Raw genomic sequence first — 17,558 nt, 5'->3', positions numbered from 1 at the left:
GACAAGCAGAGATTTAAGAGAAAATTCTGAGCCTAAAAGCTTTTTCAATAGCATCAAAATACAATTAATGTTTCAAGTGCCTGGGTAGAACCTAATCAGATTGGGTTTTATGTTTAACTTCATTTTTCTTGCCAGGTCTGATGGCTGCTTTGTGAGAAATGAGAAATCTAGCCAGTGTTCTCTCGGTGTCTCTGTGAGAACAAGAGAAAGTCTTTGTCAAATGGTGTGTCTTGTCTTGGTGTCCTCATGGAGCAGAGAATAGGACATTCCTGAGAAAAATTGGAATTTCTGGCATAACATGTGATAGGCAGCCCTAAATGAATCATCTCTCTGATTGTACAGGGTGAAGGGACTAACTTTTTCTAATTCTTGCTGTGCACTTGGCACTGTGCTTGGTGATTTATACATATTATTATTTAATTCTCACAAGAACCCATCAAGGCAAGTGCTCTCCCCACTTTAGAGATGAGTAAATTAAGATGCTGAGAGAGCTTGTTGAAGCTATTAAGCAGCCGGATTTGTGTTCAGCTCCAGGCCTCTATTCCTCCAGTTACTGCTTTATAGTCTCTTGAGCTGCCAGCTGCATGCGTCTTGCTTTCTTGTCTGTCTCCCATGGTTCCCAAGATTGCCTTTGGCCTGGAAGATACACTAGAAAATTAAAAACAAATTCCTGAGAAGAAGATTGATAGCCCTTTGGATCCTAGAGACTACATATTATGGGAAAAGAGGTTTCCTGAAAAACCCAGTGCTACATTGCTGCCTTGTCCATTTCTCTGGCAACATTATTCTCCTTGAGGAGCTAAGTGTGAAAGTGGTCCCATTTGGGCTCTGTTGCTGTTGGAGGCAGGTTTGAATCTTGTTTTTAAATCCCCCCTTTTCCTCCTCAGATACCAATGGCGAAAACATTGCAGAATCACTGGTTGCGGAGGGCTTAGCCACCCGGAGAGAAGGCGTGAGAGCTAATAAGTAAGTATTCATTACTCCGCTGTCTCTCTGACTCCTTGAGACATCAAGGGAGGTTAGGTAGTCAGCTGTAAATTGGCTTTGTTGCATTATTTCATTCTTGCCCCCAGACATGGGTAACTGTGGGGCTTTAACAGCTTCGAGGATATTCTTGCCCAGGTATAGATTATTCTGAGCTAGGAAGTCACTCAGCATTCATTAATGGTGTTTGAGGTATATGACTCTTTTAAATACAGGCTTTGAGACTAGGCAGTTCTGTTCTTCATAGTTGTAAGACTCAACAAGTCTTAGACCATAGATATTCAGTTGCAGAGTATTTATCTTTCTGTGTAGCTAGTCCCAAGTGTTTATTAAGCACTTACTATGTGCCAGGCTGTTTTCTAGGCACTGAGAATACAGTTTGAACAGACTTAGCTTCTGCTAACATTTTAATGGGGAGACAGGCAGTAAGCAAGTAGCTGAACAGTGCAAGGGATAAGTACAGTGAAAATTAAGTGGGTGAATAAATAGAATACGAAGAAAAATCTCTTTAGAATCTGAGGAAACTGACAAGGCCTCATTTGTTCTGTTTTGAGAGTCAGGAAAAATTTATGTATCTTCAAAGTCTTTTAAGTCTGTGTTGTTTTTGTATCTATAGCTGCTTAATAGGTAAAATGTTTTTTTTTAAGCCAATAGCAATGGGAACCTTTTAGAAAGGTGTTGGGGGTTTGTCAGGTTTATAGTATGTATATCATGTTCAAGTTCACTAGTGCTGGTTCTCAGTAGGATGGATTGCAGCTGGCTTTCATTAACACCTTAGTCTCTGAAAAGTGCTACATCTGTATAATTTGGAGGCTGTAATAATGCTGTTTTATTTCATTAAGTCCCTGCTGCCTTACATGACTGTCGTAGCTATAGGAAAGGCTTTAGAGAAATATTTGCATGAGGTATCCCAATGATGAGGATGAGCAAAGGCAAAAATGCACTTTTTTGTATTCTTTCTGCCTTCACAGACTTAGGGGCCAGGTCTTTCACCATGGACTTCTGTGGTCCTTTCTGACTGTGAGGAGACATTTTCTGACTCTATAATTAGGGTGTGCCAGTGGGAATTTGTTGAATTAAGATATTTGTTTTGGTGGTGTTTTTGGAAGTATGCCAAAGCTGTATCTTAAGGACAGTTACTGGCTTGATTACCATTTCAGTATTTTTTGGGAATTCAGTTGGCAACTAGAATGAATAACAAAAATATCTTACAGCAGGATTGGGCCATCTCAACAAAGAAATCTTTCCTGGAGTACCAGTTCTTTTCCTCCAAAATTGTTTTGACTTCAAGTCACTTTTTCCCATTCTGTGTTTGGTTCAGTCTCTTACACTATATTTCTTCATCTAATTTTGACTGTGCATTTGGATCCCTGGGGGTGTGGTTGCCTTTTGGGGTAGGGGAGGGAAGAGAGCTGAAGACTTCTGGCTTGAGAAATTGGTAGGTTGTCCTTGCTTAGGAATCCCTCCTGCTGAAGATGGGAAGAGATTCTGTTTATGCATACAGCCATTGATGGCACCGGGTGTTTGAGATTATGCAAAATCCATGCAGTTTCATGCTGCCTTTAGCTTAGATATAATAGAGAAAGAGGAGCCATTTCTAGCCTTTTTAAAAAAAACTTGATTTGGTTTGTCTACTGATATTTTGGCGGCTCTAGTACGTGGTTTGGTTTCTTGCCTGATGAAGGAGGAGGCTTCCATTTTCAAGCTACTTTCGTCTAGCTTGCCTTATTGAATGTGTAAGTAGTTTGGGGGTAACATTATCTGTGATAGCAGTATTCATTCCACATTCCCCAGCCTTGTTTTGTAAACTGAGAGAGAGAAAGAGTGGTTCTTACTCGGCTTCTCTGCACTACTGAGCTGTGCCTGGATTCCAGTTCCTGAATCTGGGTTGGCTAAATGAAGCTTTATCCCTTGGAGCAGCTCTGAGCCACTAACTTGTTCTCTTCTATTCAGTGATGGTGGCAGTATTGGCATGTGTGTTCTTTAGATCGTCTCTTTAAAGGCTCTTACTATTTAACCTTTTGTTTGAAGGAACAAGTCTGGAATCTAGAAATTGCGGTCATGATGATTTTCTGGTTATAGGCTTGGGTCTTAAGCCATAGCTCTGAAACAGAGCTTTAGTGTCTTCAAGGGGTGAAGATGCTGAAGAAACCCTCTGTCAGAGAGCCTCATATTTCTGTTTCTGAACTCACTAACCACTCTTGTTTATTTTTTATGTTCCAGTCCTGAGCAGAACCGGCTTTCAGAATGTGAGGAACAAGCAAAGTCAGCCAAGAAAGGGATGTGGAGTGACGGGAACGGTTCACATACTATCCGGGACCTCAAGTATACCATTGAAAACCCAAGGCACTTTGTGGACTCACACCATCAGAAGCCTGTTAATGGTGAGGCTGGCGGGAACAGACAGATACGACTCAGGGTGATTTCTTTCTGTTTGCACTCTTTGCTTCTTGAGATTTGTAAAATCTAGTAAGCCTTTCTTATACTTATTTCGTATCCATGGGAAATCCTTAAGGGTAAAACAGCACCTTAGTATTTCAGAAGGGAATTTGGATTCAGTTCATGTAGATCACATCAGATACATTTTGAAGAGGCTAGTCCTGTGCTGTTGCAGGGTAGTAAATTTCTGATATTTTGCACATTGGTTATGTTCTGTTCTCTAAAAGAAGGCTACTTAAATACCACCCTGAAACTTAGAGGTAGAAACATGTATTCTGTATATATCTAAACATATACAGTCATCCTTCATTGAGATTGGTTCCAGGACCCTGCCCCCATCTTCCTCCTGGGGACACCAGAATCAAAGATGCTCAAGTCCTTTATATAAAATGGTATAGTATTTGCCTATAACCCACTCACATCATCTTGTATACTTTAAATCATCACTAGGTTACTTACAATACCTAATACAATGCCTACACACCACTTCATTTGTATAGACTCAGCATAATACTTGGTATGTGGCAAATTCATGTTTTGCTTTTTGGAACTTTGTGGAATTTTTTGTTTTTTTCTGAATATTTTTGACCTGTGGTTGGTTGAATCCATGGATGTGGAACCCATGGATACAGAGGGCTGACTGTATGTGTATTTATGTGCTATATAGTTTTTGGCCTGATTTTGAGATCTTGCTAACTTCAGACTTAGTAAAATAAAATTATTACCAATCGTAAGTTACTAATTATTTTTTGTTGGGTGCCTGGTACTCAGGTGAGCATCCTGGCTTATGGATAACAAACCTTCAGTGTGAGCCACGAGGTCCCAGAAGGTTCAGAAGATGGAGAAACAGGTCTTATCTGCATTCTCCAGGAATCGTTTGTGCAAGAGTCTGTTATATAAACCCTTATGATCTGCCAGTGCATCCTTACTTTTCAGAGGGAGGCTTTCTCAGGCTTTTCGGGGAGAGGAACTGTGTTAAATGCAGTTTGATTGAGCATTGTTTATCCTTGGCAAGATGTTTGCTAAGGGCTTAAGCTGTTTATTCTGTCATGCAGCTATCATCGAGCATGTGCGGGACGGCAGTGTGGTCAGGGCCCTGCTCCTCCCAGATTACTACCTGGTTACAGTCATGCTGTCAGGCATTAAGGTCAGACCATACTCTTGGCTACGTGGTGGGTATAGAGTTTGTGGATGTTCAGTGATAGAGTCTTCTACTTGGGGACTTTGGAACTGCTGTTTTGTCCTAATGTGGGCCATTAACATTGATTTTAAACTTTGTAGTGTGACAATTCTAATTGGATCGAATAACTCTTATTTATTTATTTTTTAAAGTATTCTGGGTCTGTTTGAAATGAGCTGTGCTTAAGGATTGTTGAGTATGTAAACCTAGAGAAATGGAGCAATGAGAGGCCCTGAAGTTTGCGGAATATGGTTGCATTAAGCATTAATGTAAAATATTTATTTTGGTTTTTAAAAAATTAGTAAGGGGCCACTTTTTACTGTAATTAAAATTGTTGTCCTCACGATAATGTGAGTTTTATTATCTTCCTTTGCCAAGAAGTCTGAGATGATATTTCTAGTCCCTTTTCACCAGTGTGTTTTAAATTAGAAGGCCTGATTTAAGACCTTCCTGAGTTTAGCTTTGTGACATGTGTGCTTTTTGGAAGGCTTAGTATGGGGTGAGAGTGCCTAGCACGCACATTTAGGCTGCATTACTCACCTACCTTGCTTTTGCTTTAGTGCCCAACTTTTCGACGGGAAGCAGATGGCAGTGAAACACCAGAGCCTTTTGCTGCAGAAGCCAAATTTTTCACCGAGTCGCGACTGCTTCAGAGAGATGTTCAGATCATTCTGGAGAGCTGCCACAACCAGAACATTCTGGGTACCATCCTTCATCCAGTGAGTGTGTCTGTGCAGACTGGGTTGCAATGGGCTAGGGATGCATTTGGGGTTTGAAGAGCAGGAGTTTGCTTCTCTTTCTCTTCTTTTTCTCTGTATTTAACATCCCTTAAAATATTATGGCAGGATTATTATTAATATCTGCTGATTTTTCAGGCAGTTATTAATTTTGATTTTGATTTTCTAGGGAGCTATCATTTGTCTTACAGACTTGGACAATTTTCTCACCTTTAGGAAATTAATCTCAAGTGTTATTGGGGAAGAGGAAGAGGAACTTGATCATGTACTTATCTAACTTTTTGGTCCCGGAGGTTGCTACATTCATTAGAAGTATAACTGAAATTTGTAGAATAGGGTTGGTGAGATCTAGAAGTCAGCTAGCTGAAGTATTGGTAGGTTAATAATGAGGAAACTAAGGTATGGAAAAATTATTTTTTGTATTCCTTATACAAAAGGAATAGGTTCTTTATGTTCTTGTGCTTCCGATTGTTGAAGTTTTTACCTTATTGTGCCCTTTGGTAGTTGGGTTATTCTTGGACGAAAGATGGCCTTCTTTTTAATACCTAAATTTGAATGGATTTTCATTATTGTAACTTGTGTCTAATATAGTTAAGCTACTTATGCTTTGGCTAGATAATTCTTCCAGTTGTGGAAGGTTCAGAGGCTTGGTTTGGAGTGTGCCAAGGTGTTTTTTCTGGAGTGCTGTCTGGTCATGCCCTGCCAGATGGTTCTGTGTCACTGTAGAGTATGAATTTTAATTCACTGGGCAAAATGTAGCTTCCCGAAGTGCTGATAGTAAGGGAGGGAAGAATAAGGTGTAATCTCTCCTAAAGATGAACATCCTTCTCTGCCCACAAGAAGAGCTATTGAAATGTCAATTCCATTCAATGCCACTAGCATTTATCCTACTCCTGTTAAGTGAGTTACCATGGTGGGTATTGTTGGGATGCGAAGCCAAGGCAGATGAAAGGAGTCTCAGGGTGGCACGTCTCCCATCTTAGGAATGGCTTCCTAGTGAGAGAAGCTGCTCCACTATAAACAAATAACTGCAGACTAGATTGTGGCTATGTTAATTGTGTCAGAAGTCTAGAGAATTGGTTTTTTTGGCAACAGAATCTAATCCATGCCTGCTTCTCATGTACCTTGTGTTTCAGAACGGCAACATCACAGAGCTCCTCCTGAAGGAAGGTTTCGCACGCTGTGTGGACTGGTCGATTGCAGTGTACACTCGCGGCGCCGAAAAGCTGAGGGCGGCAGAGAGGTAAGGTCTGTCAGAGAGGCCTTCCAGCTGTGGATCTTGTTAAGGATATTTAGGGAAAGAAATCTAGTGATTTTCTCTCACCCCTGTATGTCAGTGTCCGTTTTACTTCAGTGAAGGAGTAGGGCAGTTCCTCATAGAGGAGTGACTTCAATATTGGTCCTCAGTTTCAGTCTAATTGAATTCTGGATAATAAGGACTTAAGAGTTTTCCCTTAGGCATAATTCTTCACTTGATTTACTTTCTTAATATTTTCAGGTCATTTTTTCCCAAGCCCCTTGCTTAAGTTCTGGGTTTTAGACATTTGGAATGAAATAAACTTGAAGCTTATTTGAAAAAGTTGAAACTGCTTATCAGCTGCTCCCAAACACACAGGAGTGGAGTATGATGGAAAGACAGAGCCTGTGGATTTTAATCCAGGACCATTCAGTGTTGTTGTGAGGCCTGTGCCCTAACTTATTTAAAAGCATGTTTCAGTAATAAATGCTAATACGACTCTGAGTTGTCACTGGTGTGTTCTTCACTTGTTGCCTATGGTTGAAGCAGATGTAGAAATAACTTGTTTCCAGGAAACATCATGTAGAAATCCCAGAGATTATTGGTCATTTCAACTATCAAGCTCAAGATGTAGATTAAGTGAACTTTTTCCATTTGATGGGGATAGACGAAAGAAAATACACCAGGTAGCAACAGTGGATGAATGGAAATGACGCTCAGGAGAGTGAATCACCACCTTTCATGATACATTTAAGCAGAAGACATCACACAGCTGATGACGATAGTCTACTCTCAAGGCTAGCTCTATGACTTGTTTCAGAATCTTAAAGTTATTATGGTTTTGATAACTACATTTTTGCCACTGAGGTGTACAGCTAAGAGATGTGCAACAACATGAATGAATAACTATAGTATTTGTTCCTTTTCTTAGGTCTTTTTCATCATTACCTATAAGCAGAAGTATTTGCAAGTTTTTGTAAAAATAGATATTAACTTAGGCCATTTGATATGGCACATCCAACATGTGTAGTGTCTGATGAAAAAAACACAGTGATTACTTAGAATTTTTTTTATATTGTTCTACAATTTAATTAGAAAGATATAATAACCACTATCAAGTACAGTGTTCCAAATACTACCGATTATTCTACAGTGCTCCATTTTCTTTTTTTTGGATCAGAGAATCCTTGTTGAGTTCATTAATATTTTAAATTATTCTGATTTCTTTTTGATTCTTTAATTTCTTGCCTTTCTTTGAAGAAAGTGAATGCAGTAAAAGTATTATCTACATGTTATATGATATCAATAGAAGATTTTGGATTTTTTGAGGGAGTGCTCATCATTAAAAAACAGGCTTAGACTAGGGAATGCAAATCATATTTCGATAATATGTGATTACTTGTCTGCTGTTTTGCATGCTATATTTGAGCTACTTGGATCGTAAGTAAAATTGCTTCCTCTGTATTGAATTACTTCATATGTTTTACAACTACTACATCCTGCTTTGTGTTTTTCTCATTTTAGTGCTTCTCTAAAACAAAAAATTGCAACTGTTTTCAGAAATAATAGTTCCTTTTCACTGCACATGTATCCACTTATTTGTAAGTGGTTTAAGACAGCTGTTCATTGATTTTTTTAAAAAAATCTTTGCATATATTCCATTTCCCATTCTTAGTCTGGCTCAGAAAATATCTACTGGGGATAATACTTCAAAATAAATTTCTGGCTACATAGCTACTTTCTTTTTTTTTTTTTTTAACTCTAGTCAATGAACTTTATAAGGATTTTGTTCATTTTCCAATTATTCTGTAGATGCATGTTCTTCTATATAGGTTTGGTAGCTGGTAACCTTTTTATAATTCAGATAGAAATTGAGCAGGTCTGTGCTTTTTAAGAAATTATGTTTGTTTAGATGTGTGGAATCTTCCCATTTAAAAGAACAAGTTACTCTGTGCTTGTCAGCCTAATTTGTATAGTAGTCACCCAGAAGATACTGGATAAACCAGAGTTAGTAATGAAGGTGGACTCGAACCATCTAGGCTCAAAAAATTGTATGCCTGGACCACAGTCTCCCAGCCATGGGCTTACAGTATATATGCATCTTGCATATTTTCATTTACTGTCACTCTTTGTTCTGGTTTGACTGGTGGTCCTTCTTCTGGATATGTCTAAGGGATTCTGCACCAACTGTGCTCCCATGGCAGTGGTGGATTCCATTTGCTGACTTAGTCTGTCTGAATGATCTTGCATCCTTGCTTTGTTACTAGGTTTGCCAAGGAGCGCAGGCTGCGAATATGGAGAGACTATGTGGCTCCCACTGCGAATTTGGACCAAAAGGACAAGCAGTTTGTTGCCAAGGTGAGTCATTCTCAGCATCTTGATAAGCATAGTGGGCATTGCCAGGCTAGTAATAATACAAGGATTTGAACCATTAGAAATGCCGACACTCTTGAAAATTTCAAGGCCAGCCAGTAGAGAGGTGTGTGTGTGTGTGTGTGTGTGTGTGTTGTAGGGGACTTAGAAACCATAAGATCATTTAAATTTCTCATTGTAAATTAGCTAACTTCAAACTAGCTTGAAATATTTCTTGTATTTTAGGACTCTTTTTTATCTGCTTAGCAAATAGCTTTGTCTTAAGATTTCCTGTGTCCAAGTACAGATGATCTCTGACTTACTGGGTGGACTTAAGATATTTTGACTTTACAATGGTGTGAAAGCAATAAATATTCAATAGGAACCACATGTGGAGTATCCATACAGCCATTCTGTTGATCATTTTTTATTCAGTAAATTAATAACGTGAGATATTCAACACTTTACTATAAAATAGGCTTTGTGTTAGATTACTTTGCCCTGTTGTAGACTTACGTAAGCGTTCCAAGCACATTTAATGTAGGTTAGGCCAAGCTATGATGTTTGGTAGGTTAGGTGATTTAACCTAAGCGAAAGTTGGCTACCTAAGCTAAGGTAGGTTAGGCCAAGCTATGGTGTTTGATAAGTTGTATTAAGTTTAATTCCTTCCTTCCTTCCTTCCTTCCTTCCTTCCTTCCTTCCTTCCTTCCTTCCTTCCTTCCTTCCTTCCTTCCTTCCTCCCTCCCTTCCTCCCGCCCTTCCTCCCTTCCTCCCTTCCCCCCTTCCCCCCTTCCCCCCTTCCTCCCTTCCTCCCTCCCTGTTTGAACTAAAGAGAGATAAATGCATTCTCAACTTATAGTATTTTCAGCTTATGATGGGTTTATCAGGAGTTAACTCTATTGCAAGTCAAGGAGCATCTATAGATATATGACCTCAAGTTTCTCTTCTTTCTGTTTTGGAGCTCTTGTGCATCCCCCTGCCCCCTGCCCTGAGAGTTCTCCATTGATGTGTCTTGGGGTAGACTGCTTTATTGCTTTGAAGGAACTAGAGCTATTATCCTTGGTTGTTATCAGCAGTGCTATAAAAATATATTATCTTGGTTGCATGTTTTTGTAACTGAAGTGGCAGACCTGTTCTCTGTGTCTTCCCAAAATGCTGTAATGTTTTCCAGACTATTTTTAGTTTTGCCAAGAGATGCTAGAAGTTTGTTGTTGTTTTTTTAATTGGCTAAAAGTGGTCCAGTGCCAAATTATTGGACTGAGAGGTGCTATCTCCCTATTACCTATTCGTGAGTTTAGGAGGGAAAGCCACTAGGTGGCACTGTGAGCCTGAGAAATCCTGAGACTGTCTTAGAATGGTAAAATTTTAGCAATCTGAGGAAATAGCTACATTTCTTCACTCTCTTTATTATGATGCCCAAAGTAATAGGTCACAGAGTGGTCCAGTGGCCTCTTTCCCTCTTTTTGTAGGTGCTGTCCAAGCAGCTGTGAGGTTAGCCATAATCACTCCTTTTGGTAGTCATGAGTAGGAGTTGCTCCTGGTAGGATAATCCTGGCATCCTCCCGGTCTTGATGCAGACCAAAATGGCCCTTGCTTCCCTTCTGTGAGAGGAGCGTACCTGTGTGGACACTTGGACATGGGTTGTTCTGCCTACTTGGAACTCAGTTGTGCTTATGCTTCCCATAGCGTGTTGTTCCGTGTTAATATAGCTACAGAATGAAAGGATGATTTTTCACTCAAAAAGGGAGGCAGGCCTTCAATTTTTCACCATGATCACTTTGAGGGTCTGTGACATTAGCGATGTAGATGAAGCAGATGAGGACCTTAATACCCTACTGCGTTCCAGCCAGCCTGTCCTCAATTGAAGCTGACTTTGTAGAAATACCTAGAGTGTTTTGAAGAGTTTTGGGCCTTTGCTAATTGGGGAGTTAAATGAAGCACTACATAATAACAAAATTCAAAGCTTTTAGATTATTGAGCTTTGCATTTATCTTAAATCTGACTTTATTGGTAATTAGAAAAGGGAGACCTACCTGTAGGAGAATTTTTTTCATTTTTAAAAATCTAGGATCCTAGGATCTGTCTTTTCTTTAAATGAGAGTGAAGCTTTTATCATGACAATGAAGTTTTATTCATTACAGTGCCAAAGTAGAGGAGATTGCCCCTAGAAATCATCTGATTGAGGATTATTAGGAGTAACCAATCTTCTGTAGAAACTGAAACATAAATTTAGGCTGTTTGGGTATATGTCGGTTTAGAGGGTAGAGAGAAATAGGTAAAGAGTTTTTAAAATTCTTTTTTTTTTTTTTAAAGGGAGGGAGTCTTGCTCTGTTACCCAGGCTGGAGTGCAGTGGCGCGATCTTGGCTCACAGCAACCTCCACCTCCTGGGTTCTAGCAATTCTCCTGCCTCAGCCTCCTTAGTAGCTGGGACTACTGGTGCGCACCACTCTGCCCTGCTTATTTTTTGTATTTTAGTAGAGGCGGGGTTTTACCATGTTGCCCAAGCTGGTCTCAAACTCCTGAGCTTAAGCAATCCACCCGCCTCGACCTCCCGAAGTGCTAGGATTACAGGCGTGAGCCACCACACCCGGCCGAACATTCTTTAGCATTAGCTTTGCTCTTAAAACAGGAAGAAAGCATAAAGGAGATAAGCATAAATACCCATACTACATGAAACACTATGACTTGGCCTTGTGTTGTTGTTGTTGTTGCTGTTTTTGAAACAAAGTGGATTACATTGTGTATCTCAAGGTTGGAAAACTATGGCCCATGGGCTGATCTGGCTGGACACTTGTTTTTGCATGGCCTGTGGATTTTACATTAGAAAAAAATGTATTTTGTGTTAATAAAAAATATATAGTGGCATATGAAAATTATGTGAAATTAAATTTCAGTATTGTGAACAAACTGAAACATAGCTATATGTGTTTGTTTGTGTATTGTCTATGTTCTTGTGCAATAATGGCAGAGGTGGGTAGTTGTGATAGAAACTACAGCCCACCGATACTAAAATATATGTTATCTGGCTTTTTAATAGTTTGATGATCTCTGATCTATACCAGTTTTACTCAAAATGCCTTGATAAAGTGACATAAGGAGCTTGGGCCAGAATGTAAATCAAGGCATTGCTTCCTTCATCAAGAAAAGCTTACTACAAAAAAAAAGTCAGCAATGTTCTTAGTGATGTAGTTGATTAATGTTCTGGTACAAGTTCCTTATCTAACTGCAAACTGGCAGCCACTTTGAATAGCACCGATCTGTATTCTTTTGTGTATAATTTTTATGTTTGCATGTTTTAATTTTTAATACAGAAAATTTAAAATTTTTTAGAGGCTTACTAAAGAATGTACCAGTTTAATTTCACTCCTCCTTGAGGCAGTCACTTTCAACTTCTGGCTAATTCATTTCTGAATAAAACATTTACATGGCTATTTTTTTTTTTTTTTGAGGCGGAGTTTCGCTTTTGTTACCCAGGCTGGAGTGCAATGGCGCGATCTCGGCTCACCACAACCTCCGCCTCCTGGGTTCAGGCAATTCTCCTGCCTCAGCCTCCTGAGGATTACAGGCTGGGATTACAGGCATGCGCCACCATGCCCAGCTAATTTTTTGTATTTTTAGTAGAGACGGGGTTTCACCGTGTTGACCAGGATGGTCTCGATCTCTTGACCTCGTGATCCACCTGCCTCAGCCTCCCAAAGTGCTGGGATTACAGGCTTGAGCCACTGCGCCCGGCCTACATGGCTATTTCTTAATTTTTCAGTTTTAGGTACAACTATTTTCCTTCATACCATGGAAGAAGAGGACTTAGTTTTTTCACACAAGCACGCATACTCACATTGGCGCACAGGGTTCTTACCCAGTTCTTCCACCATGATTATATTGTAATTTGGTTAATACTCAGTATTTATTTTAAATGACAAACACCACTGTGCTATTTAACATATTATGGCTACTTTTAGTTTCCTGTACAATTTTTTTTGTTTTCCCTGGAGTTAATGATGTTTAAAATTTACATTTTTTTTTTTAACATACTTACTATTAATTCAGCCTCTAACTCTGTCTGCCTAAACCTCCTCTCAAGAGGAGATTTAGTCTGCTAACACTATCTTGAGCCTTGAAACCTGCAAAGACTGGTTTCTTTTTTTTTTTTTTTTTTTGGCCTGTTTTAGAGCTCTCATCTTTGGATTTCTTCACCATTGTCCTGGGGGATTTCTTTGCCTTACTGTTGGATTGGAGCTAGGATTGCTGGATCTCACAGCTTCCTCTTTATGATTTGCTACTTTATTTTGGTGGCACACATTCTCTAACTTCATGGCAAAGAATGCTTGGGAGATAAATTTTTTGACATCTTTCGTATCCATTCTCTACTTAACACTTGATAGTTTAGCTGGATATAGAATTTTATTTTAGAAGTCATTTTCCATTAGAATTGTATCCATCAGTATTGCTCCACTGTTAGTAGTTATCAGAAATTTTTTCAATTTCTTGTTTTAGATTTCTTTATAGTTATCTTTCAGTACCTTTATGGACTTGATACCGTTTTATTTTTTAAGAGCTTTTTTTTGTTCTCTGGATTAAAACACTGAGTTTAGAAGCAATGATCCTATGCGTGGGATTAGTTATTTGTTTGTTTTTGAGATAGGGTCTTGCTCTGTCAGCCAGGCCGAAGTGCTGTGGTACCATCACAGCTCACTGCAGCTTCTATCTCATGGGCTTAAGCAGTTCCTCCTGCCTCAGCCTCTGGAATAGCTGGGGCTGCTGGTGTATGCTAACACGCCTGGCTAATTTTTAAATTTTTTGTAGAGACAGGGTCTCCCTCTGTTGCCCAGGCTGGTCTTGAACTCCTGGTCTCCTGATCCTCCCACCTTGGCCTCCCAAAGTGCAGGGATTACAAGTGTGAGCCACCGTGCCTGGCCAGGGTTTACATCTTGAAATCCATCTGCTTCTTAGGAAGATTTGTTTTTGGTCCCATTTTCATTCCCAGTTGAGATGCTTGATTTGACAGTTTCTGAGTCTTGGCAGATTAGGGAGAGTGGGACTGCAGTGTAAATCAGATTGGCTATTGTGTTTTCTTGCCACTGTCTTAGTATTTAGCTTTTGTTAGCCAACGGAGTAAGTTACTACTCATCCATCTGCTTTTGAGCTTCCAGAATTTTGTTGCAGTGTTCTTTCTTATCTTCTTCCTTTTGGGCTTATGTATAGATAGGTTGTACAGATCCCTTTTATATAGAGATGTTTAGAGAGGGAACCAAAATAAAGAGCTTACTTCTTTAATTGACGTGTAATATTCCATCGTAGGCTGCACCATAGTATTTTTTTAACCAGTCCCCTATAGGTCCATATTCATGTAATTGAGATTTGTTTTCATTATTTAGAAAGTGGAATAAATTTCCAAGTAAATGGCAGTTATTTCCTTAGAAATTATCTGGCTCACATTTGCCAAATATGTCTTTAGAAATGTTAACCATTGTGTACCATGAAGGGTGTTCATTTTCTATCAGGTGGTAAAACAGGGATTGGCCAACTTTTTCTTAAGGGACCACATTGCAAATATTTTAGGCTTGGTGGCCATATGTTCACTGTTGTAACTACTGAAGTCTGCCATGGTAGCAGGAAAACAGACATGGACAATGTGTAAACGAATGGTTGTGGGAATATTTTAGGAAACCTTTATAACAATGTGAAGTGGGCTGGATGGCCCTTGGGCCATAGTTTGCCAGTTGTTGTAGAACACTGGATATCAACATAAAGTCTAAAATGAAAAAAAAAAAACACATTACTTCTATAACCTGGAACCCAACAGCAGTTCTTTATCATTTTACCTGATATCAAATGTCTGTTAGTGGCAAACAGCTTTTTTCAGGGAATCTTAAACAAGCTCTAAGGCACCTGGGACCTTCACATAGTCTGAAAGTCCTGCAAGTCTTCCCTGACTGATTCTGCTCTAAAGATCATGTGATTATAAAGCCTTAACAAATAGGGATTCTCTCTTCAACAGTTACCCTGTTTTTTAGGAATTAATTACACAGGGCACAGCTAAAAATCCTGAAAAGCCTGCAGAGGGTAACCTATGGCCTCTAACTGGATGCCTCTGGGTCTCTACAGTTGGTTTCTGGAACTGATGCAAAGCTGTAGGTCAGAGTGCCAAGAGGCTTAAGCCTGAGAAATATGAAACTCGACAAAGTATTCTCTGATACATGTGGCCTATTGAAAGACTGGTTCCCTTTGTCTGCTGAAGCAGTTTTACTTCTTGAGGAATGAAATGCAAGGGAGGGCTCTCCTTGTCTCACCATGTTAGCAGAGAAGCATGTTCACTTCACAGCGATTAGCTGAGCTTGCCCGAGACTTTTGTGCCCGTTGTGGCCTGCCAGTTCCCTCTCTGCCTTCCCTGTGGCGTTTTAGCTGATCTATGCTGTTTGTAGCCATATGGTCCCCTGAGCACGTGGCTTGGCTTCCCTGTTCCTGCTGTTGGATCCTTGGGCATTGCAGATTTCACAGACCTGAATAACATTGTTGTGGGCGTGGGGGAGGGCTGGAGTGGAAGCATGTCCTCAAGAGGTGTTTCCTTACCACCCTGCCTGGTTAGAGGCTTCTTGCTTGGTTCTCTGTACCTATATGTAGATTAAGCAAACAGAGCCCCAAACTAGGTGCTTTGAAAAGATGTAAAAGAACTGGAAGTGGTTCCTGTCTTCAAGGAGCTTACCTGCTAGGGCTTTGTCTGGGAGCTCTAAGTGTTTAACTGGCGTTGGTGGCCAAGTCCAGTTTTGGTGATCACGGTATAAATTGTCCATGGGTACAGTGGATTTTTGAAAGTATTTGGTTTTGCCCTGATAGTTTTTTGCTGTGCTTCTGGTCATAGCACTAGATAGAGTTCATTGTCATGTCTCTGAGAATTTTTTTCCTTAATTATTTTGTAAGGACGAAATTCGTAACATAAAATATAGTATCTTAACCATTTCTAAGTGTACAGTTCAGTGGTATTTATATTCATATTGTTATGTAGCTATCACCAAACCTATCTTTAGAAATCTTCATTATATAAAACTGAAACTATATGCATTAAACAATAACTCTATATTCCTCTGTTCCCCCTCTCCCAGGCTCTGGCAACCACCATTCTACTTTTTGCTTCTGCGATTTTGACTACTCTAAGTAATTCATATGAATGAAATCAGACAGTCTTTGTGTCTGCCTTATTTCATTTAGCATAGTGTCCTCAGGGTTCATCCATGTTGTAGGATGAGTCAGAATTCTCTTCCTTTTTAAGGGTGAATAATATTCCATTATATGTATATACATTTTGCTTGCAATCTGTTCTTCTGTCCATTTGGACACACTTGGTTTCTTTCACATTGTAACTATTATGAACAATGCTTCATGGTTGAACATGGGTATACAAATATCTCTTTGAGACCCTGTTTTCGGTTATTTTGAGTTTGTAGCCAGAAGTGGAATTGCTGGATTATAGGGTATAACTGTATTTTTAAGTTGTCAAGGGAATTGCTATACCGTATCTCAGAGCACGAGGGTTCTGCTTTCTGTATATCCTCACTAACATTTGTTATTTTCTGCTTTTTTTTTTTTTTTTTTCCTTAATAGTGGCCTCCCTAATGGGTGTGAGGTGATATCTCATTGTTGTTTTGATTTGTATTTCACTAATGATTAGTGATGTTGAACATCTTTTCCTGTGCATTTGTATATCTTCTTTGGAGAAATGTCTATTCAAGCCCTTTGCCCATTTAAAAAATAAATTTCAACTTTTCTCTTAGATCTGATGGTACGTGTGCAGGTTTGTTAGATGGGTATATTGTTTGGAATAGGAATGATTCTATCACCCAAGTCACGAGCCTAGGAGTACCCAATAGGAAGTTTTTCGGCCCTGGCCCCTCCCTGCTTCTCCTGCAGCTCTAGGAGTCACCAGTGACTATTGTTCCTGTCTTTAGTCCATGTCTTCCCAGTGCTTAGCTCCCGCTTATAAGCCTTTGCCTGTTTCTTAATTGAAATTTTTGGTTTTTTGTTGTTTTGAGACGGGGTCTCGCTCTGTCACCCAGGCTGGAGTGCAAAGGCACTGTCTTGGCTCACTGCAAACTGCCTCCCAGGTTCAAGTGATTCTCCAGCCTCAGCCTCCCGAGTAGCTGAGGATTACAGGCACCCACCAACATGCCTGACTAATTTTTGTATTTTTGGTAGAGATGGAGTTTCACCATGTTGGTGAGGCTGGTCTCAAACTCCTGACCTCGTGATCTGCCCACCTAGACCTCCCAAAGTGCTGGGATTACAGGTGTGAGCCACCATGCCCAGCCATTTTGTTGAGTTTTAGAAGTTCTCTGTGTATCCTGAATATTAATCTTTTGTTGGATATATGATTGGCAAATATTTTCTACCATTTTGTGGGTTGCCTTTTACTTTGTTGCACACGATTTTCATGAAATCTAATTTGTATTTGGACTTTTGTTGCGTGTTGCTTTGGTGTCGTATTTGAGAATTCATTGCCAAATCCAGTGTTGCAAAGATTTTGCCTTCTGTTTTTCTTATAAGAATTTTGTAATTTTATATGTCTTATATTTAAGTCATGAATCCATTTCGAATTCATTTTTGGTTTTGGTGTTAGATAAGGGTTCAGCTTCT

At 39.6% G+C, this 17,558-nt stretch overlaps 1 protein-coding gene across 1 annotated transcript in view; it reads left to right on the top strand.

Annotated features, from left to right (window-relative positions):
- The window catches only part of SND1 (staphylococcal nuclease and tudor domain containing 1), a 443,208-nt gene that overhangs the window by 49,224 nt on the left and 376,426 nt on the right, over positions 1-17,558 (top strand). The window contains exons 4-9 of the mRNA XM_002752042.7: positions 888-966; positions 3,208-3,368; positions 4,479-4,570; positions 5,164-5,322; positions 6,477-6,583; positions 8,845-8,935. Of these exons, the coding sequence (XP_002752088.2) occupies positions 888-966; positions 3,208-3,368; positions 4,479-4,570; positions 5,164-5,322; positions 6,477-6,583; positions 8,845-8,935 (689 nt within the window). The remainder of the gene's footprint in view (positions 1-887; positions 967-3,207; positions 3,369-4,478; positions 4,571-5,163; positions 5,323-6,476; positions 6,584-8,844; positions 8,936-17,558) is intronic.

Source organism: Callithrix jacchus, chromosome 11 (genome assembly GCF_049354715.1).
Source record: "Callithrix jacchus isolate 240 chromosome 11, calJac240_pri, whole genome shotgun sequence".
Taxonomy (NCBI): domain Eukaryota; kingdom Metazoa; phylum Chordata; class Mammalia; order Primates; family Cebidae; genus Callithrix; species Callithrix jacchus.
The sequence above is the reverse complement of the archived record's forward strand: the minus strand, read 5'-3'. Positions and strand labels throughout refer to the sequence as shown.